At 59.2% G+C, this 22,398-nt stretch overlaps 1 protein-coding gene across 2 annotated transcripts in view; it reads right to left on the bottom strand.

The window, feature by feature from the left end:
• Window positions 1-541: 541 nt before the first annotated feature.
• The window catches only part of LOC111154044 (adenylate cyclase 3), a 78,624-nt gene continuing 56,767 nt past the window's right edge, over window positions 542-22,398 (bottom strand). Inside the window, exons 4-22 of one of the 2 annotated variants that reach the window (XM_022513399.1) lie at window positions 20,485-20,615; window positions 19,832-19,943; window positions 19,568-19,695; window positions 18,400-18,558; window positions 17,823-18,000; window positions 13,538-13,666; window positions 11,855-11,997; window positions 11,566-11,727; window positions 9,947-10,034; window positions 9,031-9,147; window positions 7,260-7,519; window positions 6,926-6,991; window positions 5,551-5,632; window positions 4,567-4,725; window positions 4,022-4,168; window positions 3,370-3,489; window positions 2,070-2,193; window positions 1,297-1,421; window positions 542-738 (exon numbers count right to left, since the gene is read on the bottom strand). In XM_022513399.1, the coding sequence (XP_022369107.1) occupies window positions 556-738; window positions 1,297-1,421; window positions 2,070-2,193; window positions 3,370-3,489; window positions 4,022-4,168; window positions 4,567-4,725; window positions 5,551-5,632; window positions 6,926-6,991; window positions 7,260-7,519; window positions 9,031-9,147; window positions 9,947-10,034; window positions 11,566-11,727; window positions 11,855-11,997; window positions 13,538-13,666; window positions 17,823-18,000; window positions 18,400-18,558; window positions 19,568-19,695; window positions 19,832-19,943; window positions 20,485-20,615 (2,613 nt within the window). In that variant the 3' untranslated portion in view covers window positions 542-555. Of the gene's footprint in view, window positions 1,422-2,069; window positions 2,194-3,369; window positions 3,490-4,021; window positions 4,169-4,566; window positions 4,726-5,550; window positions 5,633-6,925; window positions 6,992-7,259; window positions 7,520-9,030; window positions 9,148-9,946; window positions 10,035-11,565; window positions 11,728-11,854; window positions 11,998-13,537; window positions 13,667-17,822; window positions 18,001-18,399; window positions 18,559-19,567; window positions 19,696-19,831; window positions 19,944-20,484; window positions 20,616-22,398 lie in introns of both variants that reach the window. The other variant, XM_022513398.1, reaches the window with a different exon arrangement.

The following is a 22,398-nucleotide window of genomic DNA, read 5'->3' as shown; positions in this document are numbered from 1 at the left end:
GATTATCAGGAACATAGCATGAGGGCCAGTTCACCTAACCTGGACCAGACTGAGACGAGCAGGTCTCCAGCTTGAAAGACGGCTTCCAGGTGAGCGCCGGGGAGCAGAACACTTGCCTGCTCGGCTGTCCTGTCCCGCCACGTCCTCGTCTGAAGCACAGCTTTCCCGTCTGTGCTCCCAGCCGGGAAGCAAAGGCAGCTTTGTTCCACCTCGGACACGTTTCCTGCTCACAGTGGCCATGGCCTCTCTGGAGGAAGGAGGGCTGGTCAGACCCAGGGCTCTGGAAGGATTCCGTTCCAGTACTATGTCTAAGACCCCTACTCTCTGAGGAAGCTACAGGCACACTGAGGAAGAGTATGGCCACCCTCAGAGCTCACGTATCCATGAACAAATGAAGGCTTAAGGAGATTTTTAAACCTAAAGTCTATGTGAGTGTGCACTTCAGCAGTTTGGGAATGTCGGGACTTGGTCATGTGTCCTTTCCCAAGGCCTTTCTCTGATTCCAAAAAATAGATTCTCCCTTCCCATCTGGACTGTGGTGAAGCTGGAGGCCGTTCAGGAGTTATCCACCACCTGGTGGGGCAGGGTGACCGAGGAGCCGTTAGGGAAGGCAGCTGGCTTATCACGCCCCTTCAGGAAAAAGGTTAGCAGCTCCCCCTTCCCCTTCACAAAGATGGGCCCTCGCCTCACAAAGCGGAAGCCGTATTCTCGAAGGATGGCTTGTGTTTCTTCCACCACCTGTAGAGGGAGAACATTGTGTGAGCTCAGACCGGGGCCGCCCAGAGGTCTCCACACGGGGCCTGTGGGTCCCGACAAGCCTGCCTGTAGTGCTCTTTTCCAGATGTCTTCGGCCAGGCCCCTTATCCTGCGCACGAGGGGCCAGGGTAGTTTGCCTGGGGCCTGTCTCTCTCACAGCAATAGCGCTCGCTGACCCGAAGGACAGCCCTGGGTTGTCTCTGGCAGCATCACTCCCTGTTCTTGTGTCCCCTCTCCCTGCTTTGTGGTGCTCTCCTGCCAGACGCAGCTGGCATGATTCGGGGCGGCTTCAGGGGGAAGTTGGCGGTGGTACGAGAGATTAGAAAGTTCATACCAAAAGGATAGGGTTACCAAAAGCTTAAGCCCAAGTCTTGGAAAGGGGAGTGAAGTATTTCCCACCCTTGCCCGCGACCTTCCAGAGCTACCCCCTTGATACCCTGGGCCAATGGACAGGCAGGAGCGCATGGCAACACGCCCTAGTCCGATCTTGTTCCCGGCCCCTGCTTCTGAGCACATGCTCTGCTCTGCTGCTGGCCATACCTGAATGTTGCCCATGACCCCCGTGGACTCCATCCTGCTGGCCACATTGACCGTATTGCCCCAGATGTCATAGTGTGGTTTCCGGGCTCCAATGACCCCAGCCAGGACCCCTCCTTTGTTCATGCCTGGTGGAGGGACATAAAACTGAGCACAGCCACGAGCCATAATTTATCCCATCCATTATCCCACCTCAGAAGCCACCAGCTCCTCTCCCGGAGAATTCACCACCTGATCCCAACCACAAGGCTCCCAAGTCTGTGAACAGTCCTCGGGAAGCTCGTCTCTAAGCCACCAGAGGGCAGACACGTCTCCTGTCTGTCCTGGCCTGGCCACCGTGCTAATTCATGCAGCACAGGAGTTGCCGGTTTCAACACGTATCTGTCACTGCAGGGGTCTTGTGAGCTCAGCCAGGAGTGAGAATCCCACCCCCACCTCTTCACAGAGGGGACAGCAGGGGACGTGAACTCCTAAGACGCTGGACTGAGGCAGCAGAGCTCTCCGCAGGCCTGCAAGATTGCCTTGGGGGGCCAGGGTAGGCAGCCTGACCGCAGCCACGCTCAGAAGGCAGGCTAATCGCCGTGAGGTATGGCCGTGTTGCCAGATGTGCCGTCTGATCATCTGGAAGAGATCCCGAAGGTCCCAGAGCCGTGCAGGTGCGACCCTCCCCAACCTAAACGCCTCCAAGGCTAAGTCTCTCGCCCTTCCTGCCCAGGATGTGCGGCAGCCCTTGCCTCGGAGCACAGCAAGGAGCACGCAGGCCCGAGAACCCTTACCGATGCGCAGCATGAAGTTGTTGAAGGACTGGTTGTTGATGTTTGTGAGCGTGTCCTTCATGGCCAGAGCAAAGTCCGCCAGATCAGCCAGGTGCTGCCAGCGCTCCTTGTCGGACTTCTCCTCCTGGGCGGGGGAGCGGCAGCGAGAGCGTGAGGAGCCGGTATGGGCACCTTCCTCCCTTCACGGCATTCTGGAGGCGAATTCCTACACCTCGTCATTAGAGGCCTCATTCTCCACTTCCCACAAATGAGGCCGTGACCTCTACCTTGGCTTGTCACTGACGGTTCCCCTGGATCCCTTAGGGTCCCGAGGGTCCCCAGGTGGGACGGGGCCAATCCTGGCCAGCTAGTTGCTTCCCGTCTGCCATGTGGCCAATCAGGAGTCCTACCTCCTCATCGCCTCGCCTGGGCTCAAGTCTGGGGTAGTCCTCATTTTGATTCCTTAACTAGATTCTAAGCCCTTGAAGGTCACGACCCATCTTAGGTTTCTTTAGCCTCATCCATAAAATGGAGATGGTAGTAGTACTTGTATAGGACAGTTGAAAGACAAAATAGGATGATAACAGTTTAAGAACAGCTCTTGGGCCCTGGGCCCCCACAGCTCACTTCCTCTCGTAAATGGCTCCGCAGGTCCGATAGGACAGAAGAACAGGCTGATGCCGGCCAGTGAGCTCTGAAGACCCCTCTTCTATCAGAACCGCTCCCCCAACCCGGAGGTTTTCATTGTCACATAATTGCGTGGATGGTTGCTTACTCCTCAGTTCTTTAGAAGGTTTAGAGCGTAAAGGGAGCATGGGCACGGTTAGAGCAGTTCTGCCTGGCCTAAGCTGGGCACCAGTTGCAGGGGTGGCGGGGGTTTGTGTAGCCTGCTCTTTCTCTGCCCGTTAAACTGGGCTGGTAAAGGGACCCCTGGGTGGCTCCGTCGGTTAAGCTGATGCCTTCGGCTCAGGTCATGATCCCAGGGTCCTGGGGTCGAGCCCCGCATCGGGCTCCTTGCTCGGCAGGGAGCCTACTTCTTTGTCCACCTCTGCCTGCCACCCTGCCTGGTTGTGCACTCGCTCTCTCTCTCTCCCTCTCTGACAAATAAGAAAAAAAAAAAAAACCAAAACTGTGCCAGTAAACCTGATTTTAAGTTTGCATTACATGCTGATGGTATGTGTGTGACCCACTGAGCCAGCTGTGCTCGCTAACATCAGCTACTCTGGTGACTCCTTGCTTCACACGCGAGCCGCGGACTGCCGCGCTCCTGCCTCGGGACATGGCGCCCCATCCCCTCCAGCCATGGGGGGCGCTTAGCTACCTTGTTGGAGCCGGCAAAGCCGTTGGTGTTGACATCTGGGGTGACTCCTGAAGCTGCCATGTAGGTGCTACCGATGGTTTTGATCTTGGTGATGACCCGGAATTTGGGGTTGTCCAGCAGCTGAGGCCGGTAGTAAAGAGGAGAGAAAGGTCAGCAGAGTCCAAGGAGCTAAATGAGCCAACTAAGTGACAAATGTGCCTGTTTACAGCAGCCCCACAGGACTCGACAAAAGCTCTCCTGCCACTTATCGGTCACCTGATGTTAGGCAGACTTGCCGACGGAGCCTCCATTTCTGTCACCGTAACAAGTGACAAACTGCCAGGCCCCTAGGGTGCTTGAACCTACCTGGGAAAGTATTTTCCTCGGCAACACAAGTCACCCAGTAGACAGTTACGGGATCTGAATCAGGTTTGGAGCAGTCCGGTGCCTCAGGATCTTATTTGGGCCAGTGCTTACGCTGTGATCGTGTAGGTAATTCTCCCCACTCCTGCCTTCCCCACGCAGACCCGCCAGGCCGCAGAAGCTCCTGCGCTCCCGGGAAACCGAGCAGCTGGGGTAGCTGCTGCTTCTCCGACTGCCGCGGCCCGGCCTGAGCTATAACCCGGAACGGGTTGGCGTGGGGGCGAGAGAGGGGCGGGGGGGGGGCACTCACAGAATCAAAGTCTGAGATGATCTCGTTGAGGAAGCGCAGACACTCGATGCCGCCGTTGTTGATGCTCTCCTCCGTGTAGAAGTCGGCGAAGTTGGGCAGGGAGGCGAACATGACTCCGATCTCGTCGTAGGACTGGCTGTACAGCTCCTAAGAAGAGGCAGGGCCGGAGCGCTCAAAGAACGCTGGTGGGGTCGGTGCCCAGGAATGAATCCCTCCCACCCCCAGGACAGTGGACTCCGCTTTCTGGATGGACGTGCCAAGTTGGAGTTGTGAGGACGTGGCCCATCGCGACTTCAAATAAAGTTTCTCTGGGCCCTGTAAGAGCCCTGGCTGTGAGGAGGAGGGTGGATGGAGTCGGGAAATGAGGCATCAGAACCCTTGTGTGAGGAGATGACTCCTGGCAGAGGGTGGGGCCTTCCAGGGACATGTGGCCGCGGAAAACGTCCCGGAAGCCTGTGCACTGCCGGCCTCGCGTCCGCTGCCGACAGCCAGATGGAGACACACAGCCTCCTGGCTGCCTGCGACCGTGTGAGGCCACCCCTCACCTCGTCTCTCTTCTTGGACCCCAGGAAATGGCGGGCCACGTGCTCAGGCAGCATGTTGGTGACCAAGGCCTCATTCCAGCGCCGCATCTCGTAGACACGTTCTTTCTGGTCATGGACTTCAATCTTCCACAAGAACAGTGTCCTTGCCAGTTTTTCCACCTGTGGACAGACGCGGGCAAGGTGTGTGCTTCAACCGGCCATTTGATGGAAAGGCGAAGAGCGGAACTCGGAGGGGTTCCACGGGGGAAACACCCGCAGGAAGACGGCCAAGTGGCCAAGGAACGATGACACGGAGAGAAGCACCGACGCCTCAGTGGGGTTCCCGGCCTTGCCGTGGTTGTGTAGAGCTCCGAGAGCCCTCTGGGTATGTGGGGGCCTAACTCGGGGACCTCATTCTAGCTACGAGTCTGTCTGGGAGGCTTGTGGCAGCAGTGGGGACATCCTAGCCCAAGGTGGAGCCCCCACTTCAGACGGGTCCCATCGGCCAACAAGTGGCTAGGGAAGGCTGTCTTTCCCCTGGCAAGCCACTGGGGGGCACTTGGGCTTTCAGGGAGCTACTTCCCGCCCCGCCCCCCCCCCCGCCCCCTAGGTCTGCTTGCTTTTTTTCTTATTCCTTTTAAGCAAACAAAACTTCATCAGCTTCTTTCCCTTTCTCTTCTGGCTCCATGGTGTGTTAGTGACCCCCAGAGCCAGAGTGGGTAAAAACCCATGGGCCCCGGCCTAGGAAACAGATTTTCTCTCAGCTTTTAGTCTCTGTGCTCTGCTTCAGCATCCCGGAGGCGGTCAGGAGGAAGAGGCAAAGAACTCTTGTATTACAGGGAGGAAACCGAAAAATGGAGGGGGTGATGGCTCAGGCAGGGCCACATGTCAGGGTGCGCAAGGGAACCAGCATTCCCGAGGAGCTCGGGTTCTTGGATCCTGAGTTTCTCAGGAGGCCCCACCGGGTTGTGTGCAAGAGGGAGGGGAGGGCGTTCAGGCACTCACATGGCGCGAGAAGTAGTAGAAGCTCAGCATCATGACGAAGACCATCACGGTCATGGAGTACTTAGAGGGCACCAGGGGCAGCCTGTGGGCCAGAGAGGAGCTTGATTCCCTCCAATGGGACTGGGCCCTTCCCATCACTCTGGGCCAGAAACTTCTCCCAGCTCCTTAGGCACCTTCACAGCAAGTCCAGACTCCCACACGTTGATCTTTCTTCAGTCACTGGGCTCCTAACAGGCAGCCCAGCCCTGGCCCCTCCCAGAATCCACCTCAGGGCTCCCCAGGTGTTAAGTAAACACCGTAGGTGCAATCATGGAAGCCTCTGGAGAAAGGAGAGCCTGGCGTTGCAGTGATGAGATGAGGGTACATACGAGGGTATGATTCTTTTTTAATAACTTCACATTTCTGTATGGAGCTACCCTTTGCATTACTATACAGTAGTCTGTTGTACGAATGTATCACAGCTTGTGTAGCCATTTGCTGTTGATGTGGTTTGGGTTCTCATCTGCTTTGTGTGTTCCTGTGTATGTGCAGCTATGATGAATGATGGGGCTGGACGATTGTGCGCGCATCCCGGGGTGGAGAGGTGCGCACGGATTTCTGTGACTTACGTAGGGCTCGGTGGGAATGCTGCGTCGTAGGACTATTTGCAACTTTACTAAATAACTCCAAATTGTTTTCTAAAATGGTTGTACCAGTTTATACTCCCAACAGGAGTGAGTCACTATTGTACTTGATAGTACCAGACTTCTCCGTCCTTGCTAAACTGATAGGTGCATAGTGGTCTTTTGTTGTGGTCCTAATGTTCGCATCCGTGATTACGTGAATGCCTTTCATTTATTAGGGGCCGTTTAGATTTCTTTTAGGAAGGGCCTATTCTGTTCTTCTGCCCTGATTCTGTTACATAATTTTTTTAATTTGAAGGTCTAATCAAGTCACTGAATCAAAACGTTAGAGCTAGAAGGGACCTTGGAGAACTTCTAGTCCAATATCCTCTTTAAGACGTGAAATAGACTAAAAAACTGGCCTGCCTGTGGCCCCAGAGACAGCCACGCAGCAGGGAGCAAAGCTACATCCTCAAACCTTCTAGACTGGGTGCAGTCCTCCTTCCTCCTCATCTGCTGTCCGTCCCACTGGTTCCCACTCTCCTCACCTCAACCCAGCCCTGTCCCGCCCGCTAAAGCACACTGCTGCGGCTCCCCTGCTTCACTCTGGCCCCGGAGGGTCCAGACCAGCGTCATTCTGCCTCTCTCCAACCCTTCTCTAATGAATATCCCACACTGTGTGTCTTTGAAGGGGTAAGATCATGGCCTTCTCTTGTCTCTAGAAGAGAGGGCGACTAAGTCCCAACCACGAAGGGGAAAGCCACTGCCCTTACCTGCCAGTGCTGTTGAGCCCAGGGGTGGAAAGTCCCTGCATCTTCTCTAAGGCGACCACGGGAAAGCTGCAGGACAGAGCATAGCGCCCTCAGTTCCCCCCTGGGGACAAGTGTCTGACACCCAACAGCCAAACACGGAGGGAACCAGGATCGTCTGCTCGAGAATGAAAGGATCTACCCCAGGGTCACAGCCCACTAGTGGCGTATCTGTGAGAAGCCGCGAACCCCGACTCCCGTACCATCCTCCGATGAGCCCCAGGCCTGGGACCTGGAAGTGGGGACTTGGGGTGGGAGGAAGGAGACAATACAGATCCCCAGACAGGCTTCATCTTACTCGTGTTCCTGAAAGCGCTTGCGGTCGTACTCATCAAAGATGGGGCGCCAGGCGTAGATGTTGATGACGGCCACGGCCCCCGCGACGAGCAGCATGAGTGTGAGCTTCACCATGTGGCTGACCTGCACCAGCATGATGGTGGCGATGAGGGACAGAACGGCAACATAGTTGTAATACTTGGGGTTCTCCACGCAGCCGTCCTCTACGTCCAGCCCTGTGGTGCTGTTATTGGGCCCGGTGTAGTACTGGAGACAGCTGAGCTGGAGGCCAGGACCGGGGGGCGGGAGGACACGGGGCGCAAGGGGACAGAAGACACCGGTCAGAAGTGGCTGGGTTGTGGCCACCACGTCCCGCAGCTCCCTCAGAAACACAGATGGGACAACTACCAAGGAACAATGCAAGTTAGTAGTTCTCACTAAGAGCTGAACCGTATCTTGTTGTTTATGAAAATCGTTGAGTATCTGTAGTGTCGCCACCTTTACAGAAGGCCCCCGCCGAGGCTAGGCTTGCGCCCAGCAGCGCGCTCAGCGAGCGGGACAGGCAGAGCGAGGGGTCCAGCGTTCAGGTTTCCCGTACAACGCGCGCTTGTCCCTTCTCACTGTTGCTTAAGGAGGGGCCGCGGGGCCAGCCAGGGGGCCTCGGTCCCGGTTTCGCTGCCCAGCAGCCAGTCTCTGCTCAGATGCTTCTGTTTCTGGGGCCTGGGCCCGCTGCCTGGCGGACGTAAGTCAATGGCAAGTCCGTCCATCTGCCACAGCAAACCTACTTCCAGGAACTTCCCCCCACCGGTGCTCGGCGAGCCCCGGGGAAGTTCTCAGTGAAAAGCTGTCCTACCGCCCCGGTCTTTCACCCCTGCCCTGGCGACGGGATCTTGAAATCCTGTCCTGCACAGTGTCCGTGACCCTGCTAAACAGTGGTCCCCAGACCCGGCGCCAGGCTCCAGGGGTGCTCAGGCAGGCCGGGGGCTCAGGCTTCCTTCCCTGCGCTCAGGCGCCGCGTGACCCAGGCTCGTGAGGTTCTGCGGCTCCGAACTTGGCATTCTAACTGGACTTCGGAGCAGCTGGCCCGGGGCCTTTTCACCTATACTGCTACAGAACAAGTCTCCACAGTGAGGTTCCCCTCCCCCCAGGCTTAAATTGTTAGAGAAAATAAAGCAAATGATGTAACATTTATTTGAAAAAAGTAGGACTTTTTAAGAGCACGTATACAGTACAGCCAAAATTGCCGGGGACCGTGACGACTGACGAGAATGTCCCCTGCAGCTCCAAGCCGCTAAGGCTCAGTCGCTGTCTGGTGGCTCTGAGTCCGCAGTGCCGGGCTGCCAGCAGCGAGCGCTGTGCCCCCTGAGCAGTGAGACAGTGTCTCCTCACAGGACTGGGATCTAGAACTGCTTGATCCTTGATGCTGTCACTTACTGACTGTGACCTCAAGTGAATTAACCTGAGCTTTGCAGCTGGAGATAATGATAGCAATGTCTTGGGAATGTTAGAGTCAATGAGTCAGCGTCGGCCACGGGGCCTGGGGCCTGGGGTTGGGCCCTTGGACTCTGAGAGAGCTAGGAGCTGGGGGAAACAGGTCAGTCTCAGGTTTCTGGGGTAGAAGATCCCTTCCACTTGGCCAAGGTGATCTGTTTAGGAAACTAAGTGCCGCTCTAAAGCTGTGTCTAGTGGGGGAGGACTGGTTGACCACCTGCTCATACTGGCCAATACAGAAGCCTTTCTCCACTGGACGGGGGGTGGGGGAGGTCCCTTCACCAGGCACAGCAGCAGCTCACCATGTCCACGACGTTTGCCATGACCAGAATGAAGATGGCTAACATGGCCCAGGTGTTCCTGGCCCAGCGGGTCCGGTCGATCCAGGTCGAGAAGGCAACGAGCTTCTTAGGAAAGGCCTAGAAGGAATGGAATTTCATTCCATTCAGGAATGGAATTTCATGAACTTTTGATGGTCTTTTCTCTTATAAAAGGTCTCTACTAATGACTCTGGTTGCTCCCCTACCTCCCAGGAACCTAAAATGTAGACCTTTGCCTGTGAGTCAACCAAAACCTGGCGGAGCTGAGAAGGTAGCGCAGGATCCTGGTGCTCTTTGTCAGTCCCTCTGGAGGTGTTTGTGACACAGCAGGGCCACACAGGAGCCCTTTCTGGAGCAGTCACCGTGACCAGCCCAGGAGGCTGTGGGCAGCACCAGCCAGCAGCAGCCCCCTCCGTGTAAGCCCCAGCAGCGAGGCCATGGTGGGGAAGGAGTCTCGGGGCAGCCATCTTTGCCTGGCTGCCCTGCCTTTCCCGGGTCAGTTCACCCGAAATCCTCCTAAGTTACCCGGCAAGCCACCTGCTGGACCCATTCCCCTCAGACACTGCTTTTCTCTTGTCATTCTGATCAAAAACTCTGCGTGGCACCCCAGTTCTTATAGGAGGAAACCTCAGTCCCTTTGTCTGGCTCTCCCGGTCCTTCACAGTCAGGGCCAACCCCCTTCCAGCTGGGCCTCCACTGCTGTCCTACAGTTTCGCGTTGGTCTGGGCTCCGGCGTAGGCGCCCTGTTAGCTCAGCAGATGCGAGTGAGTGACATGGAATGAATGGATGGACACACGCCTGCGCTGTCCCAACATGACAGTCTATTCGGAAGGAGCGGGGGACGCAAAACTCCGTCCGCCTCCGGAGGCCTCCTGAGCCCAAGGAAAGTGGCTCTTACCCGGGGAAAGATGGCAGCCAGCGAGCAGACCGTCAGGATCAGCAGCAGAACCTCCCCAACCACAAAGGTCATGTAGTTGGTCATTAGCCTGGAACAGGGAGACGACAGGGAGGGGGACAGAGGAACCAGTGAGATCGGAGTTGAGGGGGGAGGGCTAGGAGAGGAAAGAAGGGAGAAGAGCAGGCCCTCTGCGCCCACCCCTCAAGTGTCCCCACGCCGCCACCGACTCCTGCCTCCTGCTGCACAGGCGAGAGGGAGGCCGAGTCAGGCGGCTGTGCCCCTCCCCTGCTGCTGGGGTGCAGATGCCCAGTGAAAACCCGGGGGTTCTTCAGGGTGAGCACTGTGCTCGTGAGGGGGCAGCACGGGACAGGGCAGCTCGGCTGCAGGGGCGGGGGCGGTGCTGGCAGGGCGACCCCGGGGCAACCACACAGAGTTTCACAGTTGAACACCACCTTCATGACTGAGAAATCCTCCCCGTTCGCACAACCCCACCATCTGGATCCAGAGAGACCTCCGCTGCTAGGCCAGCGCCTGGTTCTCGGTCACCTCTCCCCCGACCCCGGGTCTTTGCCGCCATACCGCCCTGTCCCCTGTGCGTGAGGCCCGCTCCGCCCCGCGCTAGGCAGAGGCGGCGCAGACGAAATGAAACTCGCCGCCCGCATTCCTGCGGCCTTCTTCACTTTTCCCCGCCCCGCTGGCCCCTGCCTGCGCGCCCGTTCTGATGCCCGCTCGGAGGGCATCCGCTCCACACGGGCCGGGGAGCTGGTGCGCCGTGTTCACGGCACGTCCTGGCCCCTCGGTGCCTGGCACGGAGTAGCCGCCGTCTGTGCGCTGAACGAACGCGTGACCCGGCCCTCCCAGGGGTTAGTGGCGGACGTGACCACCTTCAAGCGGTCAGCACCACCATCGTCTTTGGCTTCTGGAACCTTGGTGATACAGCGGTGCAACAGACTGGCAAGGAAACTGTGTCTAGAAGCTGCGACGAAATCCAAGGCTCCTCACGGTTCCCCCAGCTACAGCTGGGGCAGGTCTCCACCGCCCCCCTTCACAGGGAGCAGGGAACCCTGCATAGGAGCGAGCTGCCGGGGTGGGGGGGGGGCAGCTGCCCTCTACTTGGGTCTCAACAGTTGGGGCAAGGACTCTAGAACATTCCTTGCCCCAGACGACCTACTGCTGGGTGCCAGGGATCTGGTTGCACCCAGAGCCTGAAATCCATCTGCTAAGACGAAGCAAGAGACGGGAGTCAGATCAGCCCTGACGACTGGGCTTGAGGAGTCCCCATCTTCTACCTCCTTGTCCCCGCCCCACTCAGGCCCACGCAGCCAAGATCTCCAACCTCCTGGACCCCTCTCTGTCCCTGGGCTTTCTCAGTCCGGGTTTTGATGCTAGTGTTATTCTAGAACCCCGGGGTGGACAGGAAGAAGGGGGTCCAGGGCACGGTCCTAGCAACACCTGGGCCCGAATTCACCTGGGCAGCTCCACTGGAGGCAAGAACGAGACCAAGCTTTTGCCCCAGTGTCATGCTCCGGCAGAGGCAGCGACATCCCTCCCGCCTGGCCTAGGACGCTCACCACCTCACCCTCTCCCGGCCTGTCGGCTCCTGCCATGCCCTCCCTCACCAGGGGTCGATGAGTATCTCGACCAGGGCCGTACAGAGCAGGACAACACAGGAGCAGCTGAAGGCAGCCCCACTCTGCTTTTCCTTCTCCACCGAGTAGCGGGTTTCCATATCGGGGTCCATGAACCGCATGGAAAGGAGAAAGGTGTTTCTCTTCTTCACTCTGCAGAGGAAATGAGACCCAGGAAACACAAATGTCACACCTGCCTTGGCCCATCAGAAGGGTCCCCACCCAGGACAGCTGACCCCCGAGCTAGGGCCTACGAAGTGCGTGCAGGGGGACCACTTACACCTGGGCGGACTCTCGCTCCAGCAGCGCCTCGTTTAGCAGCTGGTTGAGCTCGTGCTCGTCCTCAGAGGCGTCCACCACTCGGTCCGCCAGGTCCTGAAGGCGCAGCCTCCGGCGCGGGTTGGGGAACGAGGGATTGTCGGCCTGCGAGCCAGTGCGCCAGGTGGGGGCGGGCGGGAGGGTGTCCGGGGAGGGTGGTCCGGGGAGGTGAACAAAAGGAATCACACTCAGGAGGACTAGGCTCTCCGCTCTAGGAACCGCTTGGTGGGAAGTGTTCCCGATGCCCCCACGCATGTGTCCCGCTTGGGTCTGGACCTAAAGACACAGTCCTTCCTGGTTTCCCAGCCCCACGGCTCTGCAGTGACCACCTGCTAACAGCAGCCCGTTGGGGAGCGGGGGACGGCGGTGTGAGACTGCTGTGCTGCTAGGAGGAGGGGTGCCCCCCAGCCGTGGGGTCACCCCTGGTTATACCTGGGGAGGTGAACGACCCCCAACCCTCGGGCTTCCTGGAGCTCTTAAAGGAACACGCATCAAGCTCACCTGGGGAAGGACGGTCTGAGGGGGGATGTGCTTGGAGAGGAAGGGACGCCCTTGTCACTAGCGGGCTGGTGTAGCTGGGGCTGGTGGGGCTGGGGCCGCACCATTTTTATTCCCATAAAGGATAAGCTTCAGCTCCAGAGATGGGAAACCAGACTGTGATCACACGGCCATCGGCCCAAATAACAAGGGACACCAGACCCGTCAGAGCTGTGTGTACCGGTCCAGAGCGCACGCGGAAGCCAGAACCAAGACAGCCCGGCCTTAAGCTCCGGTGCCACTGGCTGACATTAGGACCCACGTCACGCATGTTCCCCAGCTCCAACTTTCTTCCCTGTAAAATGACGTGGGAGGTCTGCTCCAGCACCGAGAACCTGTGTCCTCGAAGTACGCGTGGGAGAGTGTGGCTGAGCGTGAGGACAGGAAAGCCAGAGGCTGCTAAAACCATGGTGCCCTTGTTGCTGAGTCACGTCGGGTCTGTATTTCCACTTTGCATCAAGAAAATCACACTAGGGAAAAGCTGCTGAATGTCATGGTGATCCAGAAAACCCCAGCAGCTCCCGGCCCTGTGTCCCCTCTCGGTCCGCAGAGCCTGACTTAGAGGGACCAGGACAGGGAGGACAGGGGTGCCGCCAGCCAGCTCTCCTCAGCAAGGCCGGGCTTCCGGTCACAGGGCAGCTGCCTTCGTCAGTGAACGTAGCCAGGCAGCTCCGTAGTCAAGGGCAGGCCCAGCAAGGACCCCGTCCTCGGCGGGGACCATGTTCACTGCTTTGGAAATGCCCCATCTGTGCCCAGGACTTGTGGAGTCTGGTCCTCGCCAGATGGGTGAGCCCACCCTGAGGTCTCACTTCCGCAACAGTCTCATCAGACCCTACAGAATTTTCCATGGATGTCCTCACTGACCTCAAAGCCACAGGATTCTGGGACAGGAGGGCTAGACAAGGCCTCCAAGCTGAGCACCTCTTTTGTCCCTACCCACCCCCAGCTCAGGAACTACTGAGGAGACCGTGGGACCAGGGTAGGAGGTGACGCCCAAGGGGACAGTGCTGAAAAGGAGCAGAGCCAGGGTCAGTGGCCAGGTGCCCGAGTCCCGCACAGGACACCTCCTCCGGCAACCTTCACGCCCCGGCCCTCACCCCGCACGCACCTGGGCATCCTGGTCCTCGGGCTCCTCCGACGTGGAGCCGCTGGTGTGGACACTCCCGCTAGGCTCCTTGGTCTCAATGAGGGCGGGGGAGCCGGGCTTGGAGGAGGCCGGGGCGCCGTTCAGCAGGGCCTGCGTGGGAAGAAGCGGCCGTCAGCTGCCCGCCCGCCCCGGAGACCCGCTCGGTCCGCCCTCCGTCTGGAATCTTGCCACGGGAGTTTAAGAAAAGTCACTACCTGACTCCTCCTCTAGGACGTTAATTTTAAAACGCCGTACCCTGCCGGTATCTGTATCTACTATTGGAATTTTCCTAAGCAGAGAAAGACCCTCTTGTTCCCACTCCTATTTCTAAAACAGTAACTCCACACAGTGGTCCACAGAGGTCCTTGTCGGTGGTAGAACCTGACGAATGCCTTCCAAAAGTCTGATTAAGTCCCACAAGCCCGTCTCCCCAGTGACGAGTCCTTTTCCTTGACAGAGTAAGTCAAACCCTGTAACACAACAGAATAGTCCTCTCGATTCATGAGCGTTGGCCGAATCCCTAAACTTCTGGGGATACGCATGGAACTTCCAGACTGTGTGAGCTCACGTTCTAGCGAGGAAAGGCTGCAGGAAGGCAAGTCAGTCAAATCAGTACAGTCCGGAAGAAGGGGGAAGTGCTCTGGAGAGAGGTAAAGCGGGAAAGGGGCACAGGGATCGCTGGGGAGCGAAATGGTAACGAGGTCAGGGGAGGTGTCCCCGCAAGGGAGACAGTTCAGTGATGACCCGAAGGAGTGAATCCTGTAGCTCCCGGGGCGGGGGGGGGGTGGGGGGGGTGCCTCCACCCCCTCCTCCCCGCCCCAGGAAGAGAGAGAAGCTGGTGCAAAGGCCCTGCAGCAGCCATACACCCCGCCTGGAGGCCCACGCTGCCACCAGAGCAGTGAGTGACAGCAGAACGAGGGCCTGGCTGTACCGGGCTCTCCCCGCCTCCATGGGACCTGGCTTTCCCTCCAAGGGAGGCAGAGACCAAGGCACTGACAGGTTGTCCCCTCTCACTTCAGTGGGAGCACTGCGTGCTGTGGAGAAGGGATGGTGGGACCGGGTCAGCAGCAGGATGACTGGCTGGAGACCCTCGATCTGGCCACACAGGCACAGCCCTGCCTGGCTCGTGGTGGGGGGCAGTGGCAGGTGTGAGGGTGTTGGGGGGGTGGCGGTTAGAGCCCTCCCTCACAGGAGGGTCGACAGAGCTGGCTTGTGGCCGGTAGAGACACGGCTCAAGCCTGTGTTCAGTGTTTGGTCTGAGCTGCTGAAAGAACGAAGTGGCCGCTGAGGAGATGGGAGGACGGAGGGATGAGCAGGCCCCGGGCCTGGGACGGAGCTGCCCCTGCTTCTGCAGGGGTGAGTGTGGGCAAGCCGCTGGACCTGAGGAGACCCGGGAGTTGTCAGAGGTGGCATTTGAGACAAGGAGACTGGCTGAGCCTGGCAACAGGGCAGGGTGGGCAGGGAGAGGCCTAGAAGCTCTTCAATAGCCGGGAAGGACTCGCGAGGATTCTCCTCTCTCCTCCCCGTCCATCGCTCTGTCGCGCTGAACCACAGGCCCAGATTTCTGCAAGTGGAACTGCGCTTGCTGCTGTGACTTCCCAAGGAGATCCCCTCACCACCTTCCTTCTTTCTCCCCACTGTACCCCCCACTACACCTGTGTCACCCCCCCCCATATCGTCCATGCGTTACTGCTTCTGACCCAGGGAGATATCGCCTTATACATATATGGCTGAGGTGGAGACTTCTGGAGCAGTTGCCGAGCTGGCCACACGAGCTACACCAGCCGTGATGCGTGGTTTACTCGTGCATTGCCCTGCCATGAACATGGGGACACGGGTGGGGGGGACGAGCTACCACAGCTAAACATTCAAACTCCCCGAGATGCAGCAGGGCCGACACACGCTGGACGTCTGACAAGAGCCTGATGACGGCAGCCTGAGCGAGGGTTCACTGCTCCGGTCAACCAGGAGCCCCCACGAAGCTGAAGGGGGCCGAAGCCGGGTACAGAGCCAGGCAGGGAGGGTGCCCGGGGCAGGGGCAGCAGGAGGTGAGTGAGTGGGGACAGGGGTGAAACTTCCCACGTGCAGAACCCTTCACCCAGCCTTCCTACTTCAAGAAATTTTTCAGGCAGGAGCATTAAGAAACCGTTAAAAATCAACTTTACAAAATACTGAAAACCTCAATGGCCACAACATGTCACTGAAAGAAGTGTTGAAGAGAGAACGCTACCCACGTCTCCATCAGAAGTGGCGCTGGCTGACGTGTGTGACGGGGCACCCCGGACGGCAAGGTCAGCGTGCCGGCCACCGCCACCCGTCCTGCGCGGGCAGCAGCCTCCGTGCCAGCCCCTTCCTCCTCGCTCTCGGCTTCGGCGCTCACGTGTGAAGTGATGCCACCACAAGCTCAACCTTTCTCTCCTTTGGAAGTTGACTAAGAACTCAAGCTCAACAGCTTCATAAAGCCCGCTCTGCCCGCGCTCCCTGTGCCTCCGTGGCCTCATCTGCACCCTCGAAGCGGGGGTGTCAGGTGAACAATGCCAGACCCAAATTTCACACCATGCAAGGGTTGTTGGAATCAGCACAATAGAATACAAGATTAGAACTAACGGGAACGAGGGTCCCAAAGACCTATCTGACTGCTGCTTTGTGACTTCACGGTAGTCCCTGGTAAAACCCAATTTGGGGGTAATTTTTGAAAGGAAGAACATTTCTCTACTTACAAAATTTTTATATGCCAGAAATTATAAATTTCCAAGCACTTCACAAAAAAGTAGCTGATTTCCTAAAGTATTGTCTATTACGGTTTCGTGGAACAGCCTAGAAAACACATTTTTAACTTGTGCTAGGGAGTATGTTGAAGTTCTGTATGCAGCACTCTTACAAATACAAAGGACTTGTTAATTTGGGGGCAAGGTCAAGTCTTCTCTCATGAGGCTCTCCTTTCTACTTTGATAGTTCCTAATTGCCTGAAAGACTGGTTCCTACTCTTCTGAGTTCTTTGGAGCATTTAACCGTAGCTCAAACCTTACATGCAGCACAACGCATCTTGAGCTGTCCTCCGCTTTACGACAGGCGCCGGGGGGATTTTACATTACTCGGAGTGAGGCGGTGGCCCACCCACCCGTGCGTCCCCCCGGTGCTGAGTCTGTGTGCGCTGCACACGGGAGGGACCCACGTGCATCTGGGAGGCAGGGTGGCCGGCAGGCTGGGGGCCCGGGCCCTACTCTGCTGCCTACTAGATCTGCAACTCGCCTGCAGAGTTCTGGGCCTCAGTTTCCTCCTCTGCAAAGTGGGTATGACAACAGCCCCCTTCTCGCAGGGTTGTCTTGAAGAATGAGTTAATGAATGCCCAGAAGCACTCCCGGAATAGTGGTTGTGATTAAAGTTAACGGTGAGTCTTTGTTTGTGTTTGATTCGCTGGTCATCACCATACATTTTCGGGGAGGGGAGAAGGTGTGTAGTTTTCTTTTAAAACTTCCCCACAGGCCACATCTTCAGCCACAGCCCCTGAAGCCTCCCCAGACCAGCTCACGCTCTGCTTTTGTCATTACTATGCCAAGCCCCAGCCCTGGGACGGTCTCAGACCACATGTCAACCCCGAGAGCACCAAACTCCTTAATCGTTCAATTCTCATGACGGGTGGGTTCCTAAGTACAAAGTTACAAGGACCAAAATAATTCCCAGGTTCAGCAGAGAATGACAGAAGACCCATTTCTGCAGCGGCCCCTGGTGGCTCCTAACCAGATGGCCCGCCAGGAGGCCAGGGCAGGGCGGGAGAAGCCGGGCAGCTGCTGAGGGCATCTGGTCTGAGGAGATGCAGGGAAGCGGCTCAGGGACGAGAACAGGGCGGGACGAGACCAGGGCAGGACGAGACCAGGGCGGGACGGTTTCACTGCTTCCATCCTGTTCTTTCTTCATCTCCCACCCAGCAAACCTTCCCGGCCTCAGTTCTTCCCCTCGGTGACCAAGCCAACCCCACTCCCTGCCCCCGGCCTCCTGGCATCCTCGCCAGCTCTCCCATGGCTCCAACTGCTTCCCCCACGTAGGGAAGACCTGTCTTCACCGGCTGCCATCCCAGGGCCACAGAGACACCTCCGGGGGCCTCCCCTCTGTCAACCCGCCAGAGCCAGGCCCATTCCTTTCCCCAGAGCCTGCTTCCTCCCGCCCCCACCAGGGTGCCCCCCCCCCACCCCTGCCCACTCTTCTACCTGCCCTGCTTCTAGAACCTGCCTTCCCATACCCTGTCCGGGGCAGGTGGGGGACTCACCGGACCGCCGAGGCCATGCTGGGCGGCTGTCTTCTTCACCTCCGGCTTGGACGCGATGATGAGGTAGGTCTCGATGCCCTTCTCGTCTAGGTACTCACAACGGCTGCCCCCCTCGCCTGGCTCCACGTCGAACTCGCCCTTCAGGCAGTCCAGGGTGCTCTGGGAGATGTGCACACGCCTGGACGGCAGCGAGAGGCCCGGGCCCAAGGCCTGTCAGACCCATCAGGCCGGCAGACCCTAGGGGAGGCCACCCCGCCCTCTGAGCCTCAGCGCTACACCCACGAGGCAGGGAGGACACGTCCTCGGCCACCCGGAGCACTAAGGGAGGTAAGGAATTTGGAGGGCCGCCCTCAATTCTGCCGTGAGGTGTGTACTTCGTGGGTTCCTAGCTGCAACACGGCTGTCGGGGGTAATGAACCCATTTCTGGGGAGTCACCGCAGAGAGATGAATCATGAATGCCCTCAGGGGGTGTCCACCCTGACCGGCCGAGTCCGGGAAAGAGCTCCAGCCAGGTGGGCGGCTGCACAGCCTGCCTCAGCCCCTGCACCACCCCGCTGGGAAGGAACACTTGCTCACCCGGGGATGCCACCAGCCTCCATCTTGTTGGCCACAGTGACGTCGGTCGACCACACGTCGTACTGCCAGCGTTTCTGGCCCAGGACGCCCCCCAGCACGGTGCCCGTGTGCACCCCCACACGCATGTCCACCCCTGTCTTCGTCTTCTCCCGCACGTACCTGCCAGGCACACGTGGAGAGGAAGGGGCTCAGGCTTGTCCGTAGCAAGGTGGCGGGCCCTCTGTGCCCGTGGGAGGAGTTCTGCATGGGCTCTTCTCCCCCAGGCCCAGGGGACTCCCGGGCCCCCCACAGCTCTCTGCCTCCACCTGAGCTGAGTAACCTGCGGTTGGGGGTCCAGCAGGCCTGCGCCCAGACTCCGCATCACAGGCTCGCATGATGGGGAGCAGGCATGAGACGACAGAGCGAAAGCTGCTACTTCCCCACATCCACCTGTGCTGGACACCACGCCGGGGCTCACGTGCAGCTGGGAAAGCTGCCCCCAGCACAGTGTCTGTTTCTAGGCCAATGTCAGAGGAGCTCTAACCCAGAAGAGGGTAACAATGCAAAACGGCCCTCTGGTGGCAAGGTGACCCCTGTTGGCCCCCACCATGGTTGAGGGGAAAAGCTTCAGCAAGGAGCCCCCTTCCCTTTGGGGGGCCCCTTTGGGGGCCTGATCTGGCCAGGGCCTGCCTGGTAGGGCCTCCAAGGTGCTTGTGGTAGGACAGCGATGGGAAATGTGAGGACAAGTGTCATGTCCTCATGCCTCATAGCACTGGAGGCAGGAGCCCTGGCTGGGAACCCAGAGCAGAGGCCAGGATTCCAGTCCCACATGGCCACACAAGGACTTTCTGAGATGAGCCTGGAGACTCACAGTGAGAAAACACCGAGAGAAGGACAGGGGATCTGAGAGGAGAGTCCCAGCAAACATGAGGGGGCGTGACAGACTTCGCCATGACTGCCACTTCTCCAGAAAACCCTGGCGGATGGAGGCTGGGCCCCTCAGAGGCTGTGGAAGTCTTGCAGCCCCTCGGCTGTGACGAATGAGAACCACGTCCCCACTGCCCAGAACCAGACACCGAGCGGCCTGCCGACCAACACGGCACCTGCCTGACGTAGGGGCCCGGGCTGTGCACCAGGAAGGCCTGCCTCTCCCGTGGTCCCCGGCCCTCGCCCCGGACCCCCCACTCACGAGATGGCCTCCACCATGGCGAGCCCCATGAGGATGGAGCAGACGGCGTGGTCCTCCCGGTAGTCGGGCAGGCCGCAGATGCAGTAGTAGCAGTCGCCCAGGATCTTAATCCGCAGCTGGTGGTATTTCTGAAGGGACGGGGGTGGGGGTGGCTCTGAGTCCCTCCTTGACACGGCGGGAGGAAACCGGGCGCGCCAGGGAGGGCCAGGCTCGCGCCCCGAGGGGGCCCCCGACCCCGAAAGCCGGGCGAGCCCGGGAACTCACGGCAGCCAGCTTGTCGAAGCGGGCAAACAGCTCATTGAGCAGCTTCACGAGCTCCTGGGCGCTGCAGGCCGAGGACAGCTGGGTGAAGCCCACGATGTCCGCAAAGAGGATGCTGCGGGGGGAGGGAGGGCCACCGCCGTGAGGCTGCAGACACCGCGCTGGTCCCCCTGCCAGCACCGGCTGCCGGGCGCGGGCAGCCAGGATCCCGGCGGACGGGGCCCTAGTTCAGGCCCCAAAGCGGTGCGATCCTGCACTTCCAGAGCGGATTTGGGGCTCCGCTATTTTGTGAGCCCCTCCTCAACAGGGCCCCCTTCCCCAACGCTGCCTGCTCCTGGCTCCAGGGTGAACCCACCCTTCCTAGAAGGAGCATGGCCATGAGCTCCAGTGCTGGCCCTGAATGGCTGGGTGACCTCCCGGATGTCACCTCCCCGCCCGGGGTGATGTCTGTAGGATGACAGGCTGGACCACACGGCCCAGATGTCTCAGCCCCAGCATCGGCCAGCACCACTGCTCCCACAGGGGCTGAGGCTCACACGGCGGGGGTGGCCGGCTTCTAGACCTGGGGAGGAATCTGGAACCCCACAGGGCACGGCCGACCCCACGAAGTCCGGCCCCCGCCCCGCTCTTGCGGCCCAGGCGTGGGGGCGGCGCACCTGACGTTCTCGTGCCGGTACATGTACATGGTGTTGAACTGCTGCTGGTCCTTCTGGCTCTCGTCCTTCTTCATGTCCTTCAGCATCTCATCAGCCACGTGCTTGGGCAGGATGGAAAGCATAAGGTTCTCCTGCGAGGAGGAGGACAGGGTTAGTGGGGAGGCAGGTCTGGCCTGCATCCTTCCAGAGGCGGGTTCGGAGCTTTTCGGCGGCAGACCTCGGCCAGAGCCCTTCCGCGCAGACCCCACGCGGGGAAGCAGCCAGAGGCCCAGGCAGCAACTTCCTGTGACTGAGCTTCTTCGGGCCCTGACGGGAGTCAGACTCTCATGAAGAAACCCACGCTTGGTTCTGTGCCTCTAGAACATCCTCAAGGCCACAGGGAAGGTGATAGTGCCTACGTCGCTGGGAGCCCCCAAGGGCAGGACCTGTGTCATCCACCCCACATTGAACAGAGCAATCACTTAAGAATTCTGATTTGACATGACTGAAGACCTACCATGTGCCAGGTAGCCCGTTGGGTACCAATGCTACCAAAGGAGTCTTTGTCCTCAGAGAGCTGAGGGTCTCATGGGGGACAGGTAAGTGAGCCCACTGCGGTGCGGTACGGTATGTGCCCAGACAAGCGAGGGAGAGCAGGGGAGTAAGAAAGATGGGTTCCAGAATCAGCCGGGGGTGTCAGGAGCAATCAGGAGGGCTTCCTGGAAGTGAGGCTTGAAGATTAAGATGCTGAGAACATCCTGTCTGAGGGAGCCACAAAAATAAGGCACAGAGACCTAAGGACCCCAGGTTCAGGGACCTGCAAGTCATTGAGTGGAGGCAGAAACAGGGAACTGCAGCTCCAGAGGTGGGTTCGGATGGGAGTGTCGGGGAGGGGGGCGGGGTGGGGGGCGCAGTCAGCACACTGCCATCTGCCGGGCGAATCCCGCCACTGCCTGTTTGCACAAATGAAGTCCCGCCGGCCCAGCCACGCTGGCTTGTTTCCGTGTCCTCCACGGCGGTCTTCTCCCTCCAACAGCACAGCTGAGTTGTTGTGACAGAGAACATATGGCCTGCAAAACTGAAAGGGCTCTTCTGGCCCTTTCCAGAAAACATCTGCTGACCCCCGTTTTGCACCGCAAAGGGCCTCAGGTGCCAGGCGAGGAACAGGACCGCTCCTTCCCGAAAGCTGCAGAGAAGGACCAGGGCAGACGCGGTGGGGCGCGGCAGGGTGACCAGTCAGCTGTTATCCAGGCAGAGGGCGGTTTGGGGACGGTTTGCACCAAGCAGGCAGGACAGGCCCATGGCTTGGGCTTCTGGGTGGAAGGTGCTGGTCTGAGGAGTCAGGACCAGAGAGGCGGAGGGGAGACGTGAGGGGACAGACAGGGCTGGTTTGGGACGCACTGCGGGCAGAGGCTGAGCCGGCTGCGGGGCTGGGAGCTGGGGCAGGAGACGGACCCCAGGAGGAGGTGAAGCCGGACAGGGAAGCCCAGGCCGGGCGCCGCGTCAACAAGGGTGCGCGGCCTCCCCCGAGGGGGGGCAGTGAAGGACGGTGGGGAGAAACCTGAGGCTGCGGCTCAAGCTGAGGTTTGCGGGATGGAAGCTCAGAAGCGTCGACGGCTTCGGGAAGCGTGGCTATGGTGAGGCTCTCGGAGGCCTGTGGGGCGCGGCAGGAAAGCTGAGGGCAGCCTGGGAGAAACGGGGGTCGCGGCGGGAATGGGAGGGGACGGAGAGGTGTGTCTGGGTCTGTCCCCTGTGTTGGAGTGATTCTGAGGGACCAGACCACGTGCTACTGACCAGGTTGACGGACAGGGAGGGGCAAGGCGGGAGGGGAGGGGGGTCCAGGAGCACCGTGTCTAGCCGGCCGCTGCTGGTGCAGGGGTGGCAGGAAACCAAGAGCTGCTCCGCGTCCTCAGCGCCTGGGGCCAGTCCAGGCGT

The sequence above is a fragment of the Enhydra lutris genome, unplaced genomic scaffold, assembly GCF_002288905.1.
Source record: "Enhydra lutris kenyoni isolate GAN:26980312 unplaced genomic scaffold, ASM228890v2 scaffoldscaffold35, whole genome shotgun sequence".
NCBI classification, from domain to species: domain Eukaryota; kingdom Metazoa; phylum Chordata; class Mammalia; order Carnivora; family Mustelidae; genus Enhydra; species Enhydra lutris.
Note: the sequence above shows the minus strand (reverse complement) of the source record. Positions and strands in the feature narration are given on the sequence as shown.